The 27,624-nt window shown below is 39.8% G+C and overlaps 3 protein-coding genes across 3 annotated transcripts; 1 reads left to right on the forward strand and 2 right to left on the reverse strand.

Moving 5' to 3' along the window:
- Positions 1-4,951: 4,951 nt before the first annotated feature.
- Positions 4,952-6,653, reverse strand: LOC126798310 (uncharacterized). Its single transcript, XM_050525235.1, has 4 exons — positions 5,787-6,653; positions 5,347-5,439; positions 5,190-5,257; positions 4,952-5,096 (listed from the first exon to the last, which is right to left on the reverse strand). Exons 1-4 carry the CDS (start codon positions 6,501-6,503, stop codon positions 4,964-4,966), a joined length of 1,011 nt encoding a protein of 336 aa, XP_050381192.1. The 5' UTR covers positions 6,504-6,653; the 3' UTR covers positions 4,952-4,963.
- Positions 6,654-16,751: 10,098 nt separating this feature from the next.
- LOC126798314 (transcription initiation factor TFIID subunit 9) lies at positions 16,752-18,314 on the forward strand. The gene is made up of 3 exons (XM_050525239.1): positions 16,752-16,914; positions 17,375-17,708; positions 17,884-18,314. The coding sequence occupies exons 2-3, from the start codon at positions 17,451-17,453 to the stop codon at positions 18,154-18,156; spliced, it is 531 nt and encodes a 176-aa protein (XP_050381196.1). The 5' UTR covers positions 16,752-16,914; positions 17,375-17,450; the 3' UTR covers positions 18,157-18,314.
- A 255-nt stretch (positions 18,315-18,569) lies between these two features.
- Positions 18,570-22,155, reverse strand: LOC126798303 (probable GTP diphosphokinase RSH2, chloroplastic). The gene is made up of 5 exons (XM_050525228.1): positions 21,078-22,155; positions 20,772-20,957; positions 19,895-20,355; positions 19,177-19,687; positions 18,570-19,070 (listed from the first exon to the last, which is right to left on the reverse strand). Exons 1-5 carry the CDS (start codon positions 21,780-21,782, stop codon positions 18,762-18,764), a joined length of 2,172 nt encoding a protein of 723 aa, XP_050381185.1. The 5' UTR covers positions 21,783-22,155; the 3' UTR covers positions 18,570-18,761.
- Between the last annotated feature and the right edge of the window lie 5,469 nt (positions 22,156-27,624).

A 27,624-nucleotide genomic window follows, 5' to 3' on the forward strand; every position in this document is an offset into this window, starting at 1 on the left:
GTAGTCTTCATTAAGGACCATAATATCGTGTAAGAAATTAAGAATCAGATATGTGATTCTAATACTCGATATCGTAGTTATAAGCAAGTCACTAATTCAATTTGGTTATGTGATTGACTTACATGCTTGCATGTTGCATAGCCTAAACACGTACAATTGATTCTTCGATGTTTTTTTTTTCAGGAACTGTAGAATATAGTTAATATGCATATCTCCCGTCCCGTTTCATTTTTCAATTACCAGAACTCGATATATGTAATGTGGATGGTTGCCAAGAATTGTGGCACACACTTTGCTGAAGTGGGAAGCACTGCTCCTGCTCCATCGATCATGTGAAAATTATCTATCGTTTCGTTCAAAGATGACAGAAAGTTATAACTAGATTCCGAGAACGGAAGCTGGTGACCCATCTTCAGCGTTGGCTTAACTATCCCGCATTAGTGGAAATTCTCATATTTTAGAAACCATGTGTTCATCAAGGCCCCCATAAAAACTTGTAATTAAGTACAATATAATGCATATAGGCGACGTGTTTTTAATTACAAGTATGAAACATGCACATATATATAACTTCTCATAGGGGTGGCACTTAAGACCGAAAAACCGAAAATCGAACCGAAAAAACCGGATCAAAACTGAAAAAAACCGAACCGAACACAAGAAAAACCGAACCGAACCGAATTAATCAGTTTGGTTTCAGTTTGGGCACATAAGAAACCGAACCGAACCGAAAAACCGAATTATTTATAAAATAATGTCGTTTTACGTTTATCTTACCGAATATTTATTTTGATTAATGTGATTTTAGGTTTATATTATATATAATTATATGTTTCTCTTTTGTAGTGTTATATATGTATATATAATCATCTATGTTTATATGTATGCCCATATATGTATGTTTCAAATAAGTTTGTTAAAACAAACACACATATATATATATATATATATACAAGCGGATGTGTAATTACTAAATCCACTTCAATATGAAGCAACTATATAAAGGAAACTTCTCAAGATCGATCGACACCAGTCGATATGATTGATATGTATATATAGTCACCTTGTAAAAATTTCATCCAATTCGGACCTCGTTTAACCGTCGGAATTTCCGGTAAATTGAAAACAACACTAATATACTCTAAGGGAGGACCCATTACCAAGATGCGAATGAGAAAAGTTGTTTACATATTTGAAGTCACATAATTGTTGTCATCAATCGTGCATGGTCGAAACAAGGAAACTCATTTGGCAAAGTCCCAGTCAATGAGGGTTTTATTATGTGAAAACGCATGTTTTTTGGTTGACCGTTGGTACGGACGGTCAAACCATGTTCAAAACGGACGAAATTTTTACGGGACCGAGATACCGTATATAGGATTTTTTGAGTTTTAAGGGGGTCGAAGTTTTACAAACGTGGGGCGCAAAAAAAGGAGCTCCCTAAATATATATACCGATCACATCTACTGGTGTCGATCGACCATATTTCAAACTGGAGTTGTCGATCGCTGAAGTGTCCACTAATGTACCATAACCTTTATATTAGGGTTATAATAAAACTATCACATTATGAAGTGACTATATGAAGGAAACTTATCGGAATTAATCGACACCATCCGATATGATCAGTATATATATTTAGTGACCATTTTAAAATTTTATCCAATTCGGACCTCGTTTGACCGTCGAAATTTCCGGTAAACCGAAAACTACACTAATATACCCTAAGGGAGGACCCATTACCAAGATGCGAATGAGAAAATTTGTTTACATATTTGAAGTCACATAATTTTTGATATCGATCATGCGTGGTCGAAACAAGGAAACTCATTTGGCAAAATCCCGGTCAATGGGGGTTTTATTATGTGAAAACGCATGTTTTTTGGTTGACCGTTGGTACGGCCGTTCAAACCATGTTCAAAACAGACGAAATTTTTACGGGTTCCCTAAATATATATACCAATCACATCTACTGGTGTCGATCGACCATATTTCAAACTGGAGTTGTCGATCGCCGAAGTGTCCACTAATGTACCATAACCTTTATATTAGGGTTATAATAAAACTATCTCATTATGAAGCGACTATATGAAGGAAACTTATCGGAATTGATCGACACCATCCGATGTGATCAGTATATATATTTAGTGATCATTTTAAAATTTCATCCAATTCGGACCTCGTTTGACCGTCGGAATTTCCGGTAAACCGAAAACAACACTAATATACCCTAAGGGAGGACCCATTACCAAGATGCGAATGAGAAAAGTTGTTTACATATTTGAAATCACATAATTTTTGTCATCGATCGTGCGTGGTAGAAATAAGGAAACTCATTTGGCAAAGCCCCGGTCAATGGGGTTTTATTATGTGAAAACGCCTCTTTTTTGGTTAATCGTTAGTATGGACGATCAAACTATGTTCAAAATGGATGAAATTTTTACATGGTCCCTAAATATATATGTTGATCACATCTATTGGTGTCGATCGACAATATTTTGAAACTAGAATTTTAAAAAAAAAAAAAATTTCGAAAAAAAAAATCGAACCGAACCGTTTGGTTCGGTTTTCAGTTTGCCATATTGAAAAACCGAACAGTAAACCGAACCGAAGTTCGATTTCAGTTTGGTTTACGGTTTGACCCCAAAACCGAACCGTTTAAACCGAATGCCACCCCTAACTTCTCAGACGTCCAGACAGTCCACACTGTGCGGATTCGGCGATTTCGGTCACCGGCGACGCACAACAACGACACCGACCAACACAGCCGCACTCCCTTCCTCTCGGCGCTCCTGTCTGTACCGGTCGAAGTTGCACGCCGGGAGGAGGGGAGTGCGGCTGTGCTGGTCGACGCAGTCATTGCCCGTCACCGGTGATCGAAATCACCGAATTCGCATGGTACGGACCATTCGGACATCCGTAGCAAAGACAGACTGATATAGTCAAATTACATCAAACGTATGGAACGATCTCAAAAAAAAATTAAGCCAAAATAATCAAGGCAACGAGACAACATATCTTGATTTGCTTGCAGTGAGGACAAGGCTAGTGAATCCAACACAACATCAAACATGCATGCAAGACGGTATAATTTTTGGTCATCAAAGTATGCTATTTTGGTCATTGAACTTTTGAAAACTTCACTTTGGTCATCTAACTATACTACATTCATGTCACATTGGTTATTTCATTTATTTTCACCATTTTTCTTTGTTAACTCGAATGGTAATTCGGAGATTAAAGCAATCAAACGACAATTAATTTTTTTCTCTAGCACAACAATTTAATTATTTTCTAATTGAAATGACAATATGACCCTATGTATTAGGATTTAACGTTCAATTAACAAATACGATATATAAAATAATCAATGTGACATACGAGTAGTATAGTTGGATGACTAAAGTGAAGTTTTTAAAAGTTAAATGACCAAAATAGCATACTTTGATGACCAAAATGATATTTCTGCCTAGTACAATTTCTCAAAGCATGTTGGCTCACTCTAATTTCTTTTCCTTCATTATGCTTCTTTACATATATAATGACTTAGGATTTTGAGAGGAAGTATATTTTTTAAAATCACTTTGAAATGAATTTTTAATATCGTCCATAGTCTTTTGTTTTAAAATGGGAAGAAAATCTGCTGTTTATTTTTTTCTTGTCTCTCTCCATGTTTCCCATTGACATGTATCCTTCCACGTCACCCCATTTAACAGCTCTTTCACAGCGTTAGGTCAGCTCGACTCGTGAAAACTAGTTATAAAATATGAGTCGTAGTAGCAATATATTCTATAACAAACATGAATGTACGCAGTATAAAGTCAGTTGAAATTTGTATTATTAGATACTTCATTATCTGAAAATGACTCATTTTCATAAGATAAGAACGAATCACTAATTGTGTTGTCATTTTGAGTTTGGTCCTATCAAATTTCAGGACTCTTGATTTAAATTTTATTTTTAATTAATGTTATGATCTCATGCTTAGTTGGCTTATCACCAAGAAATTTGTGAGAAGAGAAGCTAATTAGACAAAAGACTTCGTCCTTACTAAATGTTTTTGATTAGTACACTACTATGAATAAGCAAAGTTTCTTTTAATTGCCATCTCCCAAATTTTCAAAGAGACTTGGTGAGTTAGAATTTTATATTTTAGTTAAAGAAATTGTATGTACGGAACTTTATGGGTTCCTAGCAAGTGTTTTATTATATTAAATAGTCTTGGATCAGGGTTCGTCTGCTGTACATACATGTACAACATACAGCAGGTTTTACAGGCATTGATTAGGGGAGCACGTGAGATGCACGATGGGTTGTGTGTGTGAGTGAACTGTGTTTTTTTATATGCATGGCATACAGCCGGGCAGAACAGAATTTTCCCTTGGATCATATATAACCCAATAGCAAGCCTAAAAAAGGGCTAAATTCTTAATTTCTCAACTATTTATCAATATGATATTAATTTCTTCAATCCGTCCACAGTTCTCTTTATAGTTGCATGATCGCGAGTCAAGAGATGTAGAGGAATATCAATAAGTAATTAGTCTGATGCATACATACGACTCATACGAGTGGTCTGGTAATGCTTTCCAGGCCTACGGGAAATAGAATGCGAACACCTACGGTGTGCATTTGTGCTCCTAGCAAGTTCAATATTCGGACATGCGCAACTGTGACATACAAAATATAGGGTAACATTATCAGTATGTGCCACCATGGTAGATGTGTGCGTGTGAGTGTATTTGCCAGATTTATTTGGTTCAAACTCAGGTCTAACAATTCTATTGCGAGTATTAAGAAGCTCAACAAATTCTGTTGGTGATGCCAAAAAAACCCATGATCATAAAAGATGAAGTGGACATGAAAGAGTACACGGGGAATGGGATATCTGTACAAGTAATATCCACCATATTACATATACAAAGTGGAACACCAAAAACAAAACAAAAAAGGAAGCAAAAACTTATTTTGATGTTTCAAATCTGTCACTCAACACAAATGATGTTATCAGTGCATTCAGGGAGATGGGTGCATCCATGTTCACTGCATGTCCTGTGTCCTTGATTATCTCTACCTTTGATTTTGGTCCCAAATGCCTGTACAATCAATTTATAGGGAACTTAATAAACCAAATGCCCCTGTTTTTACAAATTCGAGCTAGGTATTATAATTTTCAAGTTATTACTAACCTTTGCAGCTCATAGGCCAAGTTGACAGGGAAGACAGCATCCTTGTCACCCCAGATTATTAGTGTTTCCTTCAACCAAAAATGAAAAGCCTCATTTGCAAGACTGAAGAGAAATATTTTTATATATGGATGGAAATATAACCCGTTTGACCAATTACCTGAGTCAAAATGGGAAGGTTTAGGTCTGCTTTTTCCCTCAGCAAGTGCTCTGCCATCTCTAGTTTCTGCTTCCTGTTTTTCTCATAAGTCACCTGTAAAATGCAGCAAAATTAGTGCTATTAGGACTTGATAATGTCTATCACATTGAAATGTAGTGACATACAGTAAATTATCTTGCGAGCCATTGGAAATAATATGTATTGCAAATTATATGTTTTGGTCAAATTAACACGGTTACTAATCCGTGTTAGGCGATCATGCCAGAACACTTCATCTCCTTTAGTTACCAATTTTTAGTTAGGATTTAACTTCAATCAACGTCAGCCAGATATGAATCCTAGTACGAGGGATTCTGCACCTAGATTCTTACGAACTCGATCATACGTGGTTAATTATATAATTGCTATACAGAAATATGCCAATTTTGGAAGAAACTCACATTGATAAACCCACGGATGAAAACATCGGGAACCCACTTAACAGGACTGGCTCTGTGCATCGAAAGATTCACCAAGCCCCTTAGATCATGAGCACTTTCAGGTACAAGAAGCTTCAATGCACTGCGTCCAATCTTATTGAGCTGATCCTTCTTCTGCTCCTCTGTCATTCCAATACCGCAGCTCACAATCACAAGCCTCTCCACCGCCTCCGGATACATCGCCGCCAGCCAATATGCCACAAACCCTCCGTAGCTTATAGAGTACACACCAAACCTGCCCACGCCAAGTCTCCTCAACCCTTCTGCTACACATTTTGCTTGGAACATCTCCGTCCTGTCAGGCATTTTTGTGTATGAATCTCCAAAGAAGAGTAGATCGGGCACATACAAATTGAAAGTCCGTGAGAGTGAGCCGACTTGGTGCATGAATTGCCATTTGCAATTGCCACCATAGCCATGAAGCATCAGCAGATCAGGCTTGTTAGATCTTTTAGGATTGGAAGCCCAAAAATGCATGGTGGTTTGGTCATCCAATTCAATAGTGCAAGGAGATAGACCACACAATCTGAAGTACACTCCTAAAAATGCATCTGCAAAAGCGATTAGGATCGAAGCAGGATTCGAAATATAAGGCAAGACTGAAAGAAGGAAATCGTAAATGGCTATTAGGGTTGCGAGGTAGAAGGAGAGAACATGATAGAACTTCGTGTACGCCATGACAATTGAAAATGAATGAGTGTTGTGCTAGATGGCTTTGCCTTCTGGCTACTTAAATTGGAGTAATGTGCAATCCCTTTCAAGCCTTCACGGCTTCACTACACAACTAACACAAGACGTACAAGAGACGAGCGATGCCCAATTTTGTGAGATGAGGATAATGGTGTGATCCATTTTGCATTCTTATCTATGAATAATGAAACCGATCTTGCCAACCCAAAATGATGATGAAGAAGAGAGAGAGAGAGAGAGAGAGAGAGAGAGAGAGAGAGAGAGAGAGAGAGAGAGAGATCAATTGTTTTAACACAAAGTGCGCTCCTTCACATATCACTCCCGCACTGTTGGAAGACTTGGCTCTTATTTTTAACAAGGGGCTAAATGCCCAGAGAAATTTATTCAATAAAAAAAGCTTACACCAAGGAGGACTTGGTTCCTATAACGGTGCGGGAAGTTCACAAGAGCAAGACTAGCACTCTTTTATTGGATTTTTTTCTTTCATTTCATTTCAGTTACACACTTACGCACGCATATTTCACTCAGGAAAATTATTATAAAGTTGAGTTTTATTTTCTCATTTATTGTAATTAGAGAAGATATGACACTCATATTTAAGTGTATAGCTGAAAGTTCCACGAGCTTTGATACTTCTTCAGACCTAGAAAAGTGTATAATACTACCTCAATATATACTTTTTTTTATACCACCGAATGATTATAACACGCCAAATTAAGCAGCATTGCCCATAAGTTGTAACAGCATAGCAGCATGGGAAACAATGAAACACTACATTTTCTTCAAGATGGGCGCTAAACTACCAAATTTTTTAGTCTCATATCAGGGGAATATGTTCTATTTATTTCTATATTCAATTTCTGTTGTATCATATAGTTCCAATTTTTAGATTTTATCATTCGATTTCGTTTGTGCAATTTTCATATTTTTTTGTGGAAGGAGGAAGAACATGAAAGTCTTACTCAAATTTTCTATTCTACTTCAACTATCGGACTATCTCGTGAAACCACCTCTATGTTACGAATCTACGCAGAGTTCACTACTGTCTACTGAACGAACTAGAGTAATCCGACAGAAATGGAATATATAGTTGCCAAGGAAATTTTCGTAATGGTATCGTGCATACGTGATACGTGAGAAGCACTAGCTAGTGCCTAGTAAATCGAACCTTAACATTTCCGAGTGTTTGGGCCTAAAATAATACTCCGGTATTATCTACTTTTTAGGCTCGTGCACCGGTTATTTGGGGAAAATCTATCATAGAGCAAGATTACCTGCCATATTGGAATAGATTTAGGGGACTAATGTTGTATAGAATCTGAGTTGAATAAGGAAGGTGAATCCAAATCAACTAGGAGGTTCTCAAGACTTGATCCGCAAGAAAGAACAATTGGTGTTCTCTATATAAAGGGGTCGAATGTGCAGAATAACACACATAACGTCAAACAAACTATCGCGCAACCGCATAGTCAAATCTCCCCACGGAGTAAAAGTCCGATTAGCTTCGGCAACCAAGTCTCCCATCGGAGCGGAGCTACCCAGATATACGCCTCGCGCTGCATGTAGCAAACAAGTCCGATTAACCTCGGCAACTAGAGTCAAGTCCATCGAGTCGCTAGCCTAGCTTCTAGCAAACACAAAAGTCTGCACTAGTCAGCAATTCCATACAGCGAGAGAGTCCCGCTATCAACGACACATTATAAGCTCTGCTTTTCCCCAAGCGGTCTAAAGTAAGATCGGCCATCTACTTGAGGTGGAGTGAAAGGTACCTAGCAACTCCGGTTGTGTATAGGTCATTCGAACTTCAGCGGTTTATCAGCAACTACGGAGCAATCGTTTGAGAAGAAGACAGTACGTGAGCGCAATCATCGTCAAACAAAACAAGAGTTGTACCTAACTCAAAGGTACTGGCACCCCAGCAACAACAGAGAACGAAGGTTAGAACCGTCTAGGGTTCAACACCGGAACTTGCTGATTGTTCTCTGAGGAAGATCTTTTTCCCAGCTCGAACACCGACAATGAATATACTCATGACTCATGAGTCACGAACATTGATCTAATTTGATGATACGTTAGGACTGTCACACATTACAACTTACAAATATTCAGAGGAATCTTATTATCATTGTTTAACAGCTGCTTCCCAGAATAATGACTCCGGCGGCCAGCTAGCTTTGCTTACTGTCACGTATGAACACGCTAGAAAGCACATCAGAAATACCTTGCTTCCAAAGCTTCCAATCTTGTATTCTTCTTTAGTATCTTTACCCCCATTATTAACCAATCCCGCCAATTATTTACGTTGATAATTCAGTTCATCATCTTTCTGCTTTCTTCACTTTTTGGACGGCTGTCTATCACCTTTCTCATCCAATTCCAGGCTTTCCACCTAGATTCCTTCACCTTCCCCACCTTCTTTTCCTCTATAAATCTCTCCCCTCATCTTCTTTCAACTCCTTCTCATCAAGATTCAAAGAAAACCAACCTTGATAGCTTCAGTGCTTCACTAAGTTCAGCACTAATGGCAACCTATGCATACGGAAATCATCAAAACTCATCTCAAAGGTCAGTAGCCATGGTGCTGGCTTTAGTATCTGCAATCGTAGTATCGTACTCTCCCCTCTATATCATGTATCGTCACGAAAAACTGATACAAGGTATTACGAGACAAGATGGATGAGCTCCGGGTTTGTTCTTCCCATGGTTCTTGCTGGACTTATTATTGCTATTAAAACCACCTCCTCATCAACGTCAAGTTCATCTTCGCCAACACAAGGAGGTTCTTCTTTTATTCCCTCTCCGGATCCTTCGTGGGTGCTAAGAATTGGGAGTTCAAGTGGTTTTAGTCATGTTGATTCTAGTGCTTTCATGGCAAAGTTCTGTCCATGAATTCTTCTGGAGATAGATTTAAATCAAATCCCACTTTGTAGTGATCTCTTTGTTTGTTGTCTTTAGCTTAAGGGGAGATAGTATTCCATCTATCAAATAATGAATTAGTTAATTAGTGGGACAAGTAAATGCACCCAAAAAAAAAAAGTTTCATCATCGATCAAACTGTATTTCCATTGGAATGAAATGTTACTTAGTTGGTGTAAAGCGGTCATCTGAATCAGAAATGTGGTACCGCATAGTTTTGCACCGGTTCATTGTATCTCAAATCTCACCAGTTAATATGGATTAGATTTGTTGAGAATGATGTTATGTTGTTAAGACTAAAAAAATTGTCTATACGAATCTTTTACAAGACGTTCTTTTTTCCATTTATATTTGAAACCACGTCAATGTTACATATTGTAAGATAGAATTCACAATTATGGAGTGAGATTCTAATCTATGCGAGAGTGAACCACATATATAAACTCTTTAATTTGTTTTTGTTTTTAAGAATGATATCTAGAATTTTATTTAAAGCAGAAGCAAATTACAAAGCACGAGAATAATAATCAGTGGTGGACATAAAAGAAGCTAATTGTATTGCTGAACCACATAAGCAATCGTGTTGTTAATTTTTATTTTTGAAGGGACGGAATAGCTCCAACTAATTGAGAGCCACCATCATATTATTAATATAATCATTAAATAAATGGGAAACATCATACCTAAATCCCTACAATTCGTAGGAACATCCTCAAGAAGAATATCTTGAATAATAACATGATTCTCCTCTAACCACATATGGTCAACATGTTGACCACTAGCGAGGTAAGCAAGCCTATTGGCCACACCATTTGCTTGACGATAGACATGTCGAAATTGAATGTAAGTAAAGAGAGTGAGTACCTTTTACAATCATCAACAACCCGACCTATCTCAGAACAATTTTCCTCCTCCCTCTGAAGGGCATTAGCCAACACATAGCAATCTATTTCAACCTCAAGCGTATTCCATCCCTGATGAATTGCGAGGAGAAGCTTTGCACGAAGAGTCTCTGCTTCAACATGCAACGCATAACTCAAGTGAGAAATAGGCCGAGCTAAACATGCTCTACAAGTGCTAGTTTCATCTCTAATTATAGCACCAATACCACCATCACCAGACTCCATGTCAAAACTACCATCAATATTTAACTTAAGTCTACCGCTTGGAGGACTGAGCTATTTATCCTCATGCTTCTTTTTTGACTTTTCCCTACGAATATGTACTCTCTTATAGTCTTCTAACCCACCAACACCAAATCTCTCACAAAGCCATTAAAAACAACTCCACTTGGTCTCCACTCGACTAATTAATTATTGCCCAAATCTATTCCACCATCGAGTGAATATCATGACTCTGAGGGGGAAAAACCATCGGCCCACTTTGCCAAAACACTTGGACCACATCACATTCTTTAAATAAATGAAGACTATCTTCAACATAATTGTTGCAGAAAGGACAAAGTATAGTATGGAGTTGTACCTTCTTGTTCAGAGCTGCCCGAGTAGGCAAGATTCTGACAAGTACCCTCCATGCATGCAACCGAACACACGGGGGGACATTGATACCTTACAGCTTCTTAAAACTCTTCCCACCAGAAACCTTCCCACTTGACGTTGACGTTCTGTCCCTAGCCAGTGTCAAAAGCCGAGCAACATAATACCCATTTTCACACTATACCCTCTCTTTTTTTTTTATCAAAATGCCACACATGTTGATCCTCCCCACCCACCAAACTTAGATGAATTTTCGAAATACACTCAACCTCATTCACATCAAACAACTCCTCTAGCATGACCATATTCCAACACCCATCCTCCCCATCAATTAAATCACAGACCCGCCAGTCTTTAGAGCCACACATAGGCACTGAATACGGTCTGAAGCTATAGGGCATAGGCATCAAACTATCATCCCAAATGGCTATTTTCTCACTATTCCTCACTTGATACCAAACCCATTTCCTCAACAACTCCCTTCCCTTTAGAATGCTACGCCAAGTATAAGAACATCCTTTTTTAACTGGAACTTTCATAAGGTCATCATTCTTGAAATACTTAGCCTGAAGAACCCTCGCAAGCAATGATGTTGGATATTTAAGTAACCTCTAACCATGTTTCACAAGCAAGGCATTGTTAAACAGACTCATGTCACGAAACCCAACCCCCCCCCCCCCCCCTCATTTTTTGGAGCACACAACTTCTCCCACCTCATCCAATGAATTTTTTGGTCCTCTCCCTTATCACCCCACCAAAAGCGAGCCATATACGTGTGCATCACCTCACACAAATGATTAGGTAACTCGAAAAAACTCATGATGTATGTTGGAATTGATTGAACGACAGCCTTAATAAGCACCTCCTTCCCTGATGTACTCAACATCTTATCCCTCCAACCTTGCATATGCTTTCTCACTCTCTCACATAGAAACATGAAGGCTTCACTCTTAGAGTAACCCAGTTCGATCGGCATCCCCAAGTACTTCATGTGCTTGTCAACTCATCTAACACCAAGCTCCCTAGCTAATAACCGTTGTTGTCTTCTTGGAACATTCTTACTAAAAGTAATTTCACTCTTCTCAAAGCTCCCTTGTTCACCTGAGAGCTCCTCATACCTCTTTAAGATATTTTTCACCGTACAAACACCAGTCTCTTCCGCCCGAAAGAAGATGAAAGAATCATCTGCAAAAAATAAGTGACAAAGGCCCAGTTTGGTACAGTTGTGTTGTGAGCAAAATGATTTTTGAAGTTGTTGTGAGAGAAAGTTGTTAAAGCGTTTGGTAAACTATTTTCGAAAGTGTTGTGAGAGCAAAAAAATATTATTTGTGTTTGGTAAGTTGTAAACAAAAATGGCTTTTAGTATGTATAATTATCAACATGTTAATAAATGTTTAAAGTGTTAATAAAATGGACAAAATGATTCATTCACCTTTAATTTTTATATTAATTATATGAATTATACACTATGGGCTATTCTAATTGTTAGTATAATTATTTGCAATTGTTTTGGTTATACATTGTTTGAACCAAATAAAAAATTAACGTTAAAACACTTAAATTTTCACAAAATCCATCTATAATATTACACAAAAATATTTATCCACCATAATTAAATAGAACCCAATTTATGTGCATGTAATATTTAGGAAATACTAAGGACAAAATGGGTTGCCCATAAAATTTCATTAAAAACATTGTAGCTCTGTGTTTTTGCCAAAAGCCACTTTCAAAAGTTATCCTCCCCTATCTTTTCATTTTCACATGTGGCCAAAATCAATTTGAGTCAAAAGCAGCTTTAGAGAAGTTTATCAAACATCATCAATTGCTCTCAAAAGCTAAAGCAGCTTCAAAAGAAGGTACAAAAGTTGTGTCAAACTGGCCTAATTGAGGGTGCACCAAGACAAACTCGAACCCCACGTATGGCCTCCAAATTCGCTGCCTCATGTAGTTGTCAGGAAATAAACTCGGCACAAATGACAAATATATAAGGATAAATTGCATCTTCCTGACGAACCCAACGAGATGGAAACAACTTTCCCACCGGCTCGCCATTGATTAGGAAAGAGTAAGAGATTGTTCTGACACACATCATAATCCACCCAATCCACTGATCACAGAACCCAAGCCTCCGCATCATCACTTCCAAAAACTCTCATTCCATCTTATCATACGCCTTACTCATATCTAGTTTCAGAGCATCGTACCCCACTTTACCTCTCCTTCTCTTTTTTAAACAGTGTGAAATCTCAAAAGCAAGAAATGAATTGTCCGAAATTAACCGTCATGGTACAAAAGCACTCTGAAAATGAGAAATAATACTATCCATAACTGGCTTCATCTGATTAGCCAAGAGCTTAGAACCAATCTTATAAACCACATTGCACAAACTAATCGGGCGAAGTTGTTCCACATGCTTCGGCTTCTTTACCTTTGGAATAAGAGTTACCCATGTACAATTGACCTCCCTCAGAGCCTCATTCGACTGAAGAAAAAACTTCATTTCTTCAACAACATCACTCCCCACAATCTCCCAAAACTGCTAATAAAAAGCTGGAGAAAAGCCATCCGGGCCAGGGGCTTTAAACGTATGCATGGCCTTTAAAGTTGCCAGGACTTCCTCAGCCGAACCATCTCTAGTCAACTGTCGATGCACTTGTTCATTAATGATACAAAGAACAAACAAAAGATCATCAGTCCCTACACTAGGCCCCGCCGAATTGAACAAAGATGAATAATACTCAGTGACCACCCGTTGGATCTCTCTCTCATCCGTACACCAAACCCCTTCTTTATTAAATAAACCAACCAAAGTATTTTTCTTCTTCCTATTGCTAGCCTTTTGATGAAAGTATTTAGTATTCAAATCACTTCTACTAACCACAAAACACGGGCCCGTTGCTGCCAAAACTTCTGCTCCTTTTTTAAAAGTTCTTGAAACTGTTTTTCTAAATTAGTTTTTAAAACCAATCTCCTATGTATCACTACCTGCTACGTCAAAGAAACTACTCAAACTCTCCCTTAGCTTCTTGATATCATCCTGCAGCTTTCCAAAACGACTTTGGCTCCAACTAAGTAACAAATCTCTAATGTTCTGTGTTTTATTAATCCAAACTGAGAAATGGCACCTCTAAGTACCACTCCCCCAACTCGCCTCTACCACCTCCTTACAATCTTCCTCCCTTAGCCAAACTCTTCAAATCTAAATCTCTTTTTCTTTCTTTTTTTCCTCACTTCAAGTAAAATAGGAAGATGGTCTGAGGCATTGGGATTAAGATGCTTCACCCTCGACACTGCAAAATTTCTTAACCAATCCGACGTGGCCACAAATCTATCCAACCGAACTTTAATAATTTCTCTGTTACAGTTACTCCTCCAAGTAAATCGAGGCCCCATAAACTTTAAATCATGCAGATCACAAACCTCCAAAGCCTCACGAAAACCAGACATTTGCTTCTCATTCCGCATATGACCGCCCTCATTTTCTAAAAAAGACACAATCTCATTAAAGTCACCCCTAGTACCCAAGCCTGCGTGTTATGTTGACCCAATTGTTTAATCAAATCACATGTAACATGTCTCTCTTCCACCTTTGACTTACCATACACCCCCGTAAACCTCCATTCCTCCTCATCATCACCACTCTTCACATTAACATCGATGTGGATATCGTTATAAGACTTAAGTGAGACCCTCATGTCCTCAGTCCAAAGCAGACTAATCCCACCAGCCCGGCTCACCCTCTTCCCATGTTTCTATTTTAGAAACTTGCACCCTAACTTCTTACGAACATCGCCCATCTCTTGCACTGTATGTCGAGTCTCCGAAAGAAAAGTAAGCTTGGGAATATTTAGAGCTACCAGCTCTTTAAGCCCATCTAATGTCCAAAAGTTCCAACTCCTTTGGTAGTTCCAACAGAGAACATTCATTTCTTGTGATGGGTCTGAACCGGACCCATCACGGAGGAACAATTAACGGTACATCCAGACCTTTTTTTGGAAATAAAGAATGAAGAATTACCCTTTTCATCAGAGCTCCACGTTTTGGACTTTTTTTTTGCCTTTCTTTGTGACCCTTGCCCATTTTTCTTCCCTCTATCCTTGCTTTTCTTTTCTGGGCCCTCTGATGAGTAATATTCATATCAAAGTCAAGGTTAATCCGACTACTCTGCTTTTTCACCACCTTCAGCCAGACCCTAGAAAGCCTATCCCTAGAAATAATAATCGGGTTTATCACTTCATTGTCCACCTCGTCCACATCTAACACCCGCCCATCTTGCGAATTAAACAAATCCAACCTGGCAAGAGCTAGATGAGATCCCAACTGGTTTGCTTTCATTAAGTTTCGTTGATTTTCAATGAGATTTGCGAGAGGACGGCTCCACCTCCGTCGCCCTCACTAAATTTTCGCATGATTTTGTGGCGTAACAAAATGCACTACCATTGCCTGAGACACCTCCCTTGAACGGCCACATTCTAGTCCAGGCATATTCACCACCGTCGCCCTCACCAAATTTTCGCCGTTTAACCCCTTTATCATCTTGAAGTCCATCACGGTCAGAAGGTCCTTCAACCTCCATATCTCCATCTTGTACAGGAGGCGAAAATGACTGGATCTCATCTCTAACAACTCGATCACGCACGAATCCCGCCGCCGGCATCTCCAGCGTAGTCATGACCCAGCTGGTCTTTTTCGCTGATAGAGTCCAAAACGCCAAACTCTAAGCCCAGCCACACACTCTTCTTCTTTCTTCCTGTGTCTGGAAAGCAGCCACTCTTCCATTTTATCAGCATTGAGTCTCGCATCATACACCGGTACCACAAACACCTCATCCTCTCTTTTGGAACACTTGTCGGCCACATGATCAAGGAGGCCACAATAGAAGCAAAAGTGAGGAAGGCGCTCGTACTCAAGCTCAAACCGCTCATACTCTGGCCAGCCTGGAGGTCGATACGAGACCCACTTCTTGAGAGGTTGACTGATGTCTACCCCAACTCTAAGTTTTAGAAAAGATCCCAGACATGGCGCACCCATACCCCTGCTCGATTTCACATACACACCGAGAGCACGACCTAAGCAACGTCCAGACTTCTCCAATTTCTCATCAGAAATACATTCTGGAGGTAGTCCCCGAAGTCTGATCCAGAAAAATTGTGTATTCAAAGCAACCTTGGCCGGATCTTCCCTTCCATCCGTGATAGCCAAAGCTAGCAACGCCTTATCAAAAGAGCAAGGGCTCCCCTTCATAGCCCACTTCAGATCTCGCTCCCTCTTGAAACAAAAGAGCACACGATTACTATCCCCCACTCTACTTGCCGTAATTCGACCCTTATCCGGCGGTTCCTCACGGGGAATCCACAATCCCCGCATCGTATTCACCATCAGATCCACCTTATAAGGTTTGGCTGTAAGGAGCTCACCTACAAGGCACCACCGCCGTGGAGCAACTTCCACCTCATCTTCCTCCTCTGAGCGAACCACCACCTCGAGATCTGCCTCCTCCAGGGCTAGTCTCTTCGCAAAATCATTGACAACTCACAACGTCCTCCATGTAACACAACACTCGGGAAACAAATAAAAGATCCAAACTAGACTTGCAATCCACCTCCACATATATACCCTGGACACACGGTCGCCTCCTTTTTTTTATCCTTTAAGGAGAAAAAAAAACCCTTACCCTCAGAGAGATAAGAGACTTCGAAGAGTTGAAGTTAGTCATTGTTAGCTTGAGAAATGGAAATTCAAAAGTGCTCATGTAATATATACACAAAAGAGTTCTCTACGAAGAAGCCCAATGCGACAGAAACCCGACCCACTTCAAACTAGTTAATTCCACCCTCGTTCAGTTCTTCCTAACCCGGACTAAAGTTCCGGGACATTTTTCTCCTCCCGCTCACCTGAGCCCTAGCAATCCTTCACTGCCCTCTATCTCTCACGCAAACCCAGACGGCCTCCTTCTGTCTACCTTAACGGCGACACAAAACCAGGTATGGTAGCTGCCTCCTTTACTCACCGTTGCTCTTCTCTGTTCTCTTCTTGATTAGATTTGTCTATGTAGGTAAGCTCGATTCAGAGTTTAGAATAATCATAATTAAACTTTCTTCTGTCTCTAAGCAATTCGCACCAGCTGACATGAATGAATGGATTAACAACTTAAAATATTCTAAATATCTATAGAGCACAAGGGTGGGTTTTTGTACCGTCGGAATTGTGGAACTTTCTCGACCATTTGTATGCTTAATTGAGCTTCTCTGTAAACTAAATGTGTGGAGTAATTGAGATTTGATATTTCCCTATTCACAAGATTTTTAATTGGGGGTGAATCAGAAAAATGGTCTTCTTTAATTTTGGTGATGGCTTGTTGTTTTCTTTGCTGCGATTAGCCTCAATAGCAGTTATGGCAGGCTTTTCCCATTAATCTGTTTTGCTCAATGCTAATCTGTTTAGGACATTGTCGATTTGGTAGTTTGGTCAGTTCCAGTAGCTCTACTTCTACCTAATAGAATTACCCAGAAACTAGAAAATGGCAGGGGAAGATGAGGACTTGCCTAGAGATGCAAAGATTGTGAAGAGGCTGCTAAAATCAATGGGAGTGGAGGACTATGAACCTCGTGTTATTCACCAATTCTTGGAGCTTTGGTATCGGTACGTGGTGGATGTACTCAGTGATGCTCAAGTTTACTCTGAGCATGCTGGCAAGGGGGCGATCGATTGCGACGATGTCAAGCTTGCCATTCAGTCCAAGGTCAATTTCAGCTTCTCGCAACCCCCTCCAAGAGAGGTAATTTGCTTCACACCCCTTCTTTTTCATTTGCTAAAGCCGAGTTTGTCAAGTTTCTTGAAGAAATCAAACTATACTGTGCTATGTGTTTAAGATCAAACGAAGCAATAATGCAAATGGCATGAGCTTCTCTGTGTATTTAGGACAGTACATAAGAAGCTTTGCTCTTAATCAGGTTCTGCTGGAGTTGGCCAGAAATAGGAACAAGATCCCACTGCCAAAATCCATCGCAGGGCCTGGAGTGTCACTTCCACCGGACCAGGACACCTTAATCAGCCCAAATTATCAACTGGCAATCCCAAAGAAACAAGCAGCTCAACCAGTTGAAGAAATGGAAGAGGACGAAGAAACTGTTGAACCCACTCCACCCCAAGAGCAGAGGCCAACTGATCTGCCACAGAATACACCCCACAGGGTATCTTTTCCCCTTGCTAAACGCACCAATTGAAAGCTATACATGGTACGTTAGGGAAGACGCCTGGGAGTTCACTTGGACTAGAAAAGCGATATCAAACTGTTGCTAACTCATCACACGTCGATTTGTAATGATATTGTTACATGTATTAGAATGTTGAACTCTGTGCCATTTACTTTTGGTATCTTCAAACTGGTAATGTTCTGAAGCTGTGGTTTCAGGATTACTCATCAAAAAAAAAACTGAATGTATCATAGCAGGATTTTACTTACCAAAGGATCCAAGATTCCCACATTGAAGAAAGAAAAGGTATACTGCCAGGCCATACGGATTGAGTCTCAGAATTGTTGTATGGATAGACTGACCCTGTTAATTATAAAAAATTCACCGAACACAAGGATACTGCAATCATTTTAGGTTCATAAGGGGAATGTGAAACAAGTCCGTTGGAGATGAAACATATATAGTGCATTCAATATGGGAACTCCCAAGATAAACCGTTTTACACTCGTGATGAATTCAGTTAGCCATCAAATAGCAGAACCGTGTAGCTGTTCTGTACAAATGCTTTTGATTTTATATACAAATACCCATGCGCGGCCCGGAATACACTATAAATGGGGCAATCAAGCACAAGGTCATCTTCTCCAGCCTACCATGCTTCTAGCAGGGGAGCCTAAACTTGATACGGTCCTACCCCGGTCATACATACGTTGGATTTCTTCCCTGTACTCTGTCAATGACTTATCAGGGATAGCTGGAGTCAGCTCCACTACATCCCCCATCTGCAGCTTGCATGTAGGATCACTCGCTGGCATTTGGTTCAGCCTAGGCCTTAGTTCTTGTTTAAGTGGGAGTCCATATGTCGTCCACCTCATGCTCCCGCGCCCAGCTTTTTCAACCACATCCATGATAGTTGAGTTTGCAGCAAACTCTTGCACAGACATCTGGAATATTAAACAATCAAGGTCAGACACAATTGTTAAACAAGCAGAGTAACTTTCCTTCAATATACCAACAAAATCTCTGAATTTGCTAGTTTTAGAAATTAACCTTGTCATTCTCTATCATGATGACGAACACTGGCTCATCCTCACCACAGTGGGATTTGTAAGAATAAGGGCAGTCGTCGGAATGAGAAGGAAACGTGCAAGGTGGCCTGATGGAGTCGGCATAAGTAATAGATGACCGGTCTCTGCTCATTGCCTCACATTGCCAAGTGACCACCCATCTTGCCCACTCAACCATCTGAAGCACAAATGATGGGTGCTTACTATCACCTTCCTTATACCTCCAATGAGCAGCAAATCCATACTCAGCTTGCAAATGCATCTCCTTTGTTCGGATCTGCACTTCTAGGGGAATCGTGCCTCCACCCATGACCACGGTGTGAAGGGACTGATACCCATTACACTTGGGTTGTCTTATATAGTCCTTGAACTTCCCTGGAACCTCAGTCCATAGCTGGCGAACAACTTCCAATGCCTGATAGCAATCCTCCTCTTTCTCAACAATCAAACGGAGACCATGGATATCATGAATTTCACTCATGTTAAGTTTTTTCCTGCACAAAATAACCCACCCAATAAGTTGTCAGAGATTCTCAATTAAGCAAGTAAATAAAATGCTAGAACTTCTAAAAACAAAAACACGCAATTTTGTAGAACTTCCGAGATGCATTTTAAAGTTTTAAACTAAAGACATATCTTTAGTACTAAATACTTTCATGCAACAAACATAATTTGATCAAGAGCAGAGAGGGAGAACATACTTTAACATTTTGCAGTAGATGCTATACAAGCTCTTATGTCGTCCACAGAGGACATGGTAGGATATGGCTTTTTCTCTAAGAGCTTGGTCCAATCTCGCTGTGGCAGAAGTAATCATTTCATCATCAAATGAATCTTCAAGCTTAGACGATAGCTCTAGGTGTTGGTCTGGATTGAGATGTTTAAAACACAGATTTTCTAGCTGCACCTTCCAGCTTGAGATTCCTAGCCGGTTCGCCAATGGCACAAAGATCTCCAAAGTCTCTTTTGCAAACCGCTGTTGTTTAGTTAAGGACAATGCATCCAGTGTCATCATATTATGCAATCGATCAGCCAGTTTAATGAGAACAGCTCGAGGATCTGCCATGGCAAGAAACATGGTATGCAAACGGTCTGCCTCAACTGTCTTGCACGCAGTATTATTATCACGGGCAAGCTTACTCAGATGGCTTAGCTTTGACACCTGAATAAACAACCAAAACTCCAAAAATTAGTTCATTACTCAAACATACAAAAAACTAATAATTACCCCCCACAATGATAAACAAAAGGCAAAAGCTATATAAGCAATCTTCCCCGCATCCAACCCAAAGAAGACGAGAGAACTAAATAAACAAAACTCTGCAAGAGTAAAGCCCTTATGCATCTAATGGAAGAACATCAATGGGTAATTAATTAGTCATTACAGCTACAACATTACAGATGCTTGGTGTCGGGAATATAGCTCAATTTCACTTGCAGTAAGTGCTACATGTACAACACCATATGCAAAAGTCCAATACCGACGTTAGTAATCAACTAGTAAAATGTGTATTACAAAGGGAACCAATCGCTAAATACAAAGGGAAACTAAGCCATAGAGTATACTAGTTATCTTACCCCTTCGACTAAATCAGCTGATTCTGCTCCAAATTTCCCATAAATATAGTCATAGCTCATAACAGAGTCATCAAGCGTGTCATGTAAAAGCCCTGCAGCAACAACTGTGGAATTAGCGCCGATCAATGCGAGCAGCACCGCCGTCTCAACACAATGCTGCAAATAATGATCACCACTCGCTCGCATCTACAATAAAAACAAGAACAGCACAACACGCAGCTACTCAAACCCGATTCTCCAAAATCCCAACTTAAAAAAAAAAAAAACAAAATCCACTCGACAGCATTCAAAAAAATCAAAATCTACCTGCCCCCGGTGCGCTTTCTCAGCCTGATAGAATGCCTTAATAACATAGTCTTCATAGAAAATCTTATGCCTCAACTGCGCGCCGATGAGCAGCTCCCTTGCGTAAGGCTCCAAATTGCCATCCCCAAACCCATCCTCCATACTGAAAGTCAATTCATCCAACACAGCAGCTGATCTCATCTCCAAGTCATCCTCATTTCGCACCGGCGAGTCATAATCCACACAAGTAGACCCCAAAGCGCCCCTTATAAAGCCATTAAACAGCCGACTACTCCCACACCGCATCGCGTTCAAGCTCACATCACCGCTACAACTCCTCTCCCTCGCATTCCTCATCGGAGGACTCCTCGCCGAGCTCGAAACCCCGCTGCTGCCACTCGAAACCGGCCCATGAAACACCGAAATCGGGCTCTGATCTCTGTTCATCTTGCTCTGCGAATATCGAAACGAGCTGCTCAGCTCTTCGCCTCGATCAGGCCACATCAGCTCCTCGGCTCCGCCGGAGAAACCCGAAGACGAAGAAGAAGCGTGCTTGACCGTGGAAGATGAGAACAGGCAGGATAAGCCCCCGACCGCCGGCTTCTGCGACGTGGACGGCGTCGACGTGGCGGAGGTGGAGGAACGGGAGGTCAATTCGAAATCAAAGGTGGCGTGGGAGCAGACACTGCTTGGCGGAGTTGCGTAGAGAGCAATCGGGACCGTCATGGCCTCTGATTCAAATCACAAGCCCTAGATCGAACACAGGCTTTTTCTTCACAAAGAGTTCAAAAAAATGAAATGAATTTCTGAATTTGTATAATTTCTTTTTGGTGAAATGAATCTGTACAGAAAGTAAAGAATGGGGAAAGAAATTGGGGGAGCTACAGTTTGTTGGGATTTTAGTTTATATATAGAAGGAGGGATTAGGAAAGCTGAATTGGTTTGAGGAAAGTGAGTCAAAGACGCCTGGGGAGCGAGAGCGAAAGCCAGAGAGAGAGAGAGAGGAGAAGAATTGAAGAAGAAGGGAATGAAGAAACCTGTTGCTTCTTCTTCGTCCTAGATTTTTATTGAAGACGAATCACTTTTCCTTTCTCTCTTTTTTTTCTCTCTCTCTCTCTCTCTCCCTGTTTTTCTTTCTGGCTTTTTCGATTGGGTTGGTGTTATTGCTTTAAGTCCAGGGAAATAAAAGAGTGGAATTCCTTCTTTACCCCCCCTGGCTGTGGATTAATCCTCCACACGTCAATATTCCTGATTCTGATCAGTGTTTACTCTAATTATAGCTCTTGATAGTCATGTAATCCAACTGTGTTTCTATGCTTGATTCACCTTAATATAAGATTAGTATTTTTGAGTAACTTACAGACTGTGTGTTCCTATACAACATACCTCACTTTTCTAAACTATTAAGAAGTAGGCATCCAACTTATGTGATTTTCATTGTCAGCAAGTATTTAGAAAAACGATATGAAATTCAAAACACTTTTGCATAAAATTATTGTAATTTTGGATTAAATTTCATGTTTATCCAAACCCAAACGGAGAAAGGATAAATTAGGATAACAAACTCGTGAGTCAACAGAGGGGAAGTAACCAACGTGATTATTCTTCATCTAGTGTGTTATTTTTATATGATATGTGCCTTATCTACTTGCTTAACTTTTATAATAATCATATTCCTGATTTGATTCGTTGTTAAAGATGGTAACATAATAGAAAACTCAATGATTAGGGTTTGCTCAGCACTATGGACAGAGTCACAGAACTATCAGACATGTGTGCCTTTTATGATGCAATCAAGCTATTGGTCCTAAGCTTAATTAAGTAGAATTAATTATCCATAAGTGTATGGAAAATGATTGCCTAAATGAATATAGTAAGGCATTGCGTGGATCCTACTGGGTGTTTGGGCAGATAATTGGATATGCGTTGCGTCTAAGGTATAGAAGAGTGCAGCATAAGAAAACAATTGTGCTACATGCATCATATGCATTACATATTTGTGTGCTTGATTGTGACAAATATCGGATCACACACCGATATCATAGAAATTGACACGATTGTTATAATACAGACTGAATACAGTCTCACGTTTTATGCAATTTGATATGACATAACATATGTGACAATATAACTAAAAATTATCGGTTACGGTAGCAGTCCACCCGTTATATATTATTTATATATAAATTTTATTATATATTATTTTATATCATTCTGTGATATCCGATATAAATGTATCAATTTTTTTTCTTTTCAATAACAGCTATATAATCTTACGTTTTGAAACCTGAAAAGCAATGTAACTACGAGATCAGTGACTAAACACTCAACGAATCAATACATATATGGACTTGAAGAGTTTAATATATAAAATTCACTTTGGATGGAATTGAGGCGAAACAAGCCCCTTATTTGCTGTTGTTTATTTCCTTTCCAAAAAAAATTAAGAAAAGGGGCATTATGGACAATCGAACACAAATTTCCCCGCGAAAAGTAAAGACTAAAATAGGAAAAGAGGGATAATTCTCTACATTTCAGGAAGGAAAGCGCCAGAATATTATAGCGGTCTACGATAAGGACCACCTCAGCCCACCTTACATAATATTATTTTAATTTTCTCTCCTTTTATTTCTCGCAATTTCCCAATTCGTATAAAATTGTTTTTAACTGCCAGATTCAGTTTCGTGGGTCTGTAAGAGAACAGCAAGTGGCACTCACACGTAGTAGACTCGGCCACATGGTGAGCGCAGCAGGTCTACACGTGTTCTTCATTGACGGCTGTTAGGTGACCGTCGTTTGTCTCTGTACGACATGTCACTCTCCCGGCACGTCGTCAGCTCCGTAACTTGAGGGGGTTTATCCTTCGGGAAAATCCGACGGTCGGCATGGAAGGAAGGGACTTGTGGACTCTGATTTACCGGGCCTGCGAATTTGACAATGGCCCTTGTGGCTTGTTATTTGAGGTCAACTAATGCACACCAACTCAATGGTCAATTTTTTCCTTTTTCCTGTCTGTTTCTATTTTTTTTCTTTTTCTTAACATTGGAAAATTGATTTTTTTTTTTGCAACGACTTCAATAATTCGGCTAGTGCTGAAGTTGAAATCAGGATATTTTCCAAACGAAGTTGGTAGTTGATGGTGATTTCAGATGGCCATGATTTTTAGTCTGTTTGAGAAGGCGAAACTTAGTCGAGCATGCACTCTTAGTATTTTCGATCATTATTGTTTTCATTCGGAAATATTATTCAATAGTTTGGACTTTCATTTTCATGAATGTATCTGTGAATGAGTGGTAATTCATACTACGGAACCGACCACTTTTATCAGTGAAAAATTATACACATACGACATAGGCCATGATTTACATGATGCTCTACTTTTTTTGTTTAATTGATTTTAGATGCAAGCAAGAAAAATAAACTCAAGTAAAAAAAAATCTTGGTAGCGACTTAAAAGCATATGCTAAGACGATCGAATTCATCGAAATCATAAGCTGAAAATCAAGCGCAAATCATTGTGATCGAAGTTTGACCCTCTCGAGTATTAGCATACCGTAGTCAAAACATCTATTGACTATTGTGATTTGAGAAGCTTCCGTAACAAAACACATGCTTGAAATGAAAGAGTCCCCATATATTTAGTAATAGTCTTAACCGCCAAGGTGGATTGTAGTCTCCTCCGCTGCCCAACTCGATGTCGATCAATTGGGCATGCAAGTGAACTCGCGTAGCGTGACTCACTGAGTCACATTTGGTCCTCTGGGGGAAGGAAGGTTTTGCAGCTAGGGAGGCATGGAGGGTGTGGGAACTGGGAAGTGAATGCATGCGTGAGTTAAGCTCGTTGGTGTTGCGTCTCAAAGTGTAGCCCGAAACGTGGAGGATAACCTCGTGCATGTGTTGGAATGGATCTCTTTTTTCATTTCCATGCACGCCACGCTTTGTTAATAGTAATCCCATTGATGATTGATATTTGATAGAGACAACTGAACCGTACACACTTTATGTGTCGGAAATCTGATATAATTTCTTCCTTCTTCACAATATAATTAAGAACTGCAATTCCTAGCTAGCTAGAGCGTACGTTCATGGCATTGGTATCCTTAACCATGAAATGTTACTTGTGCTAATTTGGACAAGTATTGTAACGTTAATGAATCATGATCATGCTAGCAAGCTTGATCGGGAGACAGGACTGGTGCGATTGCCAGACCATGATCTACACCAGGCTCACCAGCGACCATGCATTTTGTTTCTGAAAGATGGAATTATATATCAAGTATATTATGTTCTTGATTTAGATTGTTTAGAGGTTTTAGGATAGAAAACTGCAAGAGATCTCATGAGTCATGACTTTGCCGGTTCTTGGTTAGAGCTTACGAGATGAGAGGTGTCGGCCGGTTACTATGTTCGGTTCACTAGAAATTTTCTCTGTGTCAATATTTATAGATGAGAATCGTCTCTCGTGCGAGATGATGGTGTCTAGACTCTAGAGTTGGACTAGACCTCTCTAGTTTCAGAAATGAGTCTTGGATCTTGGGCCTTTGACCATATTGGTGGACTTTCTTTTATGAGGCCGTTTTGTACTGAGCCTGCTGGCTTTGGGCTTCCCTTGAATGAATCCGTGATTATTTTACAATCATTTTCTTTTATTTTTGATTGGATTTACAATCATTTTCTGGTCAAAATCTCAATACAGTTCCATCATCGTTCACCAGAAAAATAAATACTACTAATGATGAAATTATCATTACAATCCTAGTATACGTACCAACTTCGCTTCACTTAAAAAAAGTCATTATATTGATCAAATGAGGAAGAATGCTATGAACACCTAACGTCCTCATGGGTTACGTCAGATGGAACCGTGCAAACGTTGAACCCTAAGCAAACTCTATGCTTAACAATCTAGAATGAAGCTCAATCGGTGAAATCTAGTAACAAAATTTTGTAGGCAAAAATAACTTGTTACTAAGTGTATGGAAGTATGGAACCACCTTATCCAACCAGTGTAACCTAGGGATCTTATACTAACTGAAAAATCCCCGTGGGACCCAATGGCATACTCACACAGTCACACGATAGTCAATAAAATCTTAAGACCCAGTTTCGAGAAGGGATCCGTGCACAATTACAATGGGCACTCGATCCTCCGCGAAGCCATCACCACTCTTTAAACGCCGATCAAGTCGCCAACCACTGCTCCCATCAACATCAGTCAGTCTTCATTACAAATTACCGACTTGGTGGTTACCCGATAACAACCAAAGCTGTCTTCTACGAGTCTTTTACCTCAAAGGGTCACCGGCCATTGATGCTTCGATACCATAAACCCAATATTCAGTCCCTAAGGGAGTAAGGGGTTGAAATTTTAACTCACTTACAAATGGTTTGAACTGATAGTTGATTAGAAAAATTTATGTTTAATTTTCTTTTGCCTTTATGCTACAACCGTAACACTCACGATTTATCATTGTCTCACATATAAGGAAATACTTAATTCATTACCATAAGATCTTTAGAGCTCCGCCAAAATAGAATCTCTCTAGGGTTTTCAAGAAAAAGATTTGTTTCTCTTTGACAAAGTGTCCATTAACGCTGCCGTCGGAGGGGAGCTTGGGGTGGGCCAGGTGGTGGCTCTGCTTGGATGGTTGGTGGTGGGGAGCGAGAGGGGATGATGGCTCCGAGTGTTGGTTGAGAAGTGGCTTGGGTTCGGTTGCGGTGTTGTCAATCGGTGGCGATGTTGGGTGTTGTTCTTTGAAGGTTTTGGTCTTCTCTTTAGTGGTCTGAGATGGGTGGGTGCGGTGATTTGAGATGGGGAGACGCTGGTGTCAATTTGCATCCTTGGATTCTAATCCGGGTTGGTTCTTGGTGCTTATGCTAAGGGTTGATTTTGTGCAGGTGGGTGGTCTCACCAGCTTGGTTCCGGATTAAGATCTTTAGACGATGGTCGGTGTTGGCGTCTGGGCAGCAAGGCTGTGGCCGGTCGACAGGCAATTTATCGCCTACGAGTTGTTTATCTTTTCTGGTTCGTGGAGAGGGCATGGGCTCACTTGGCCCTCATATTGGGTCATAGTAGGTGGGTCTGGATTTTTTTGGCCCAAGTTTGTAGTTAGGTTTATTTTTCTTTAGTTTTGTCATCCCTACCTTCGAGCGTGAGTTTGGTTAGTAGGTAGGGTCGTGTCGTGTTGTTGAGTGCACATGTTTATGGTGCATGTCATCTCTATGAATTATTTAAAATGTCGGTTCTTATTTGGTGTCAATATAATGGGGAGGTTGTCTCTGCAAATATGCTTGAGGTTTTGGTATGTGATGTTATTGGAGCGGGTCTCTTCTTGAGATTGGTGGCGAGTAGGATTTCGACTACTTCTAGAATCATTTTTTTCATTGGTTCAGGATTGGTCATTCTTGACTCATGTATATTGTTTTTTGCGATAATTTTGTGACTAATAGTTTTTTTTTAAAACGAATATGGAGAACTTTGTTCTTCCACCAAGTGTTCATTTTGGTGTAATTGTAATATCTTTTTGGTGAAATATAAGTTCGTTGTTCTAAAAAAAAAGACTTAATT

This window comes from Argentina anserina, chromosome 6 (genome assembly GCF_933775445.1).
Source record: "Argentina anserina chromosome 6, drPotAnse1.1, whole genome shotgun sequence".
NCBI lineage: Eukaryota > Viridiplantae > Streptophyta > Magnoliopsida > Rosales > Rosaceae > Argentina > Argentina anserina.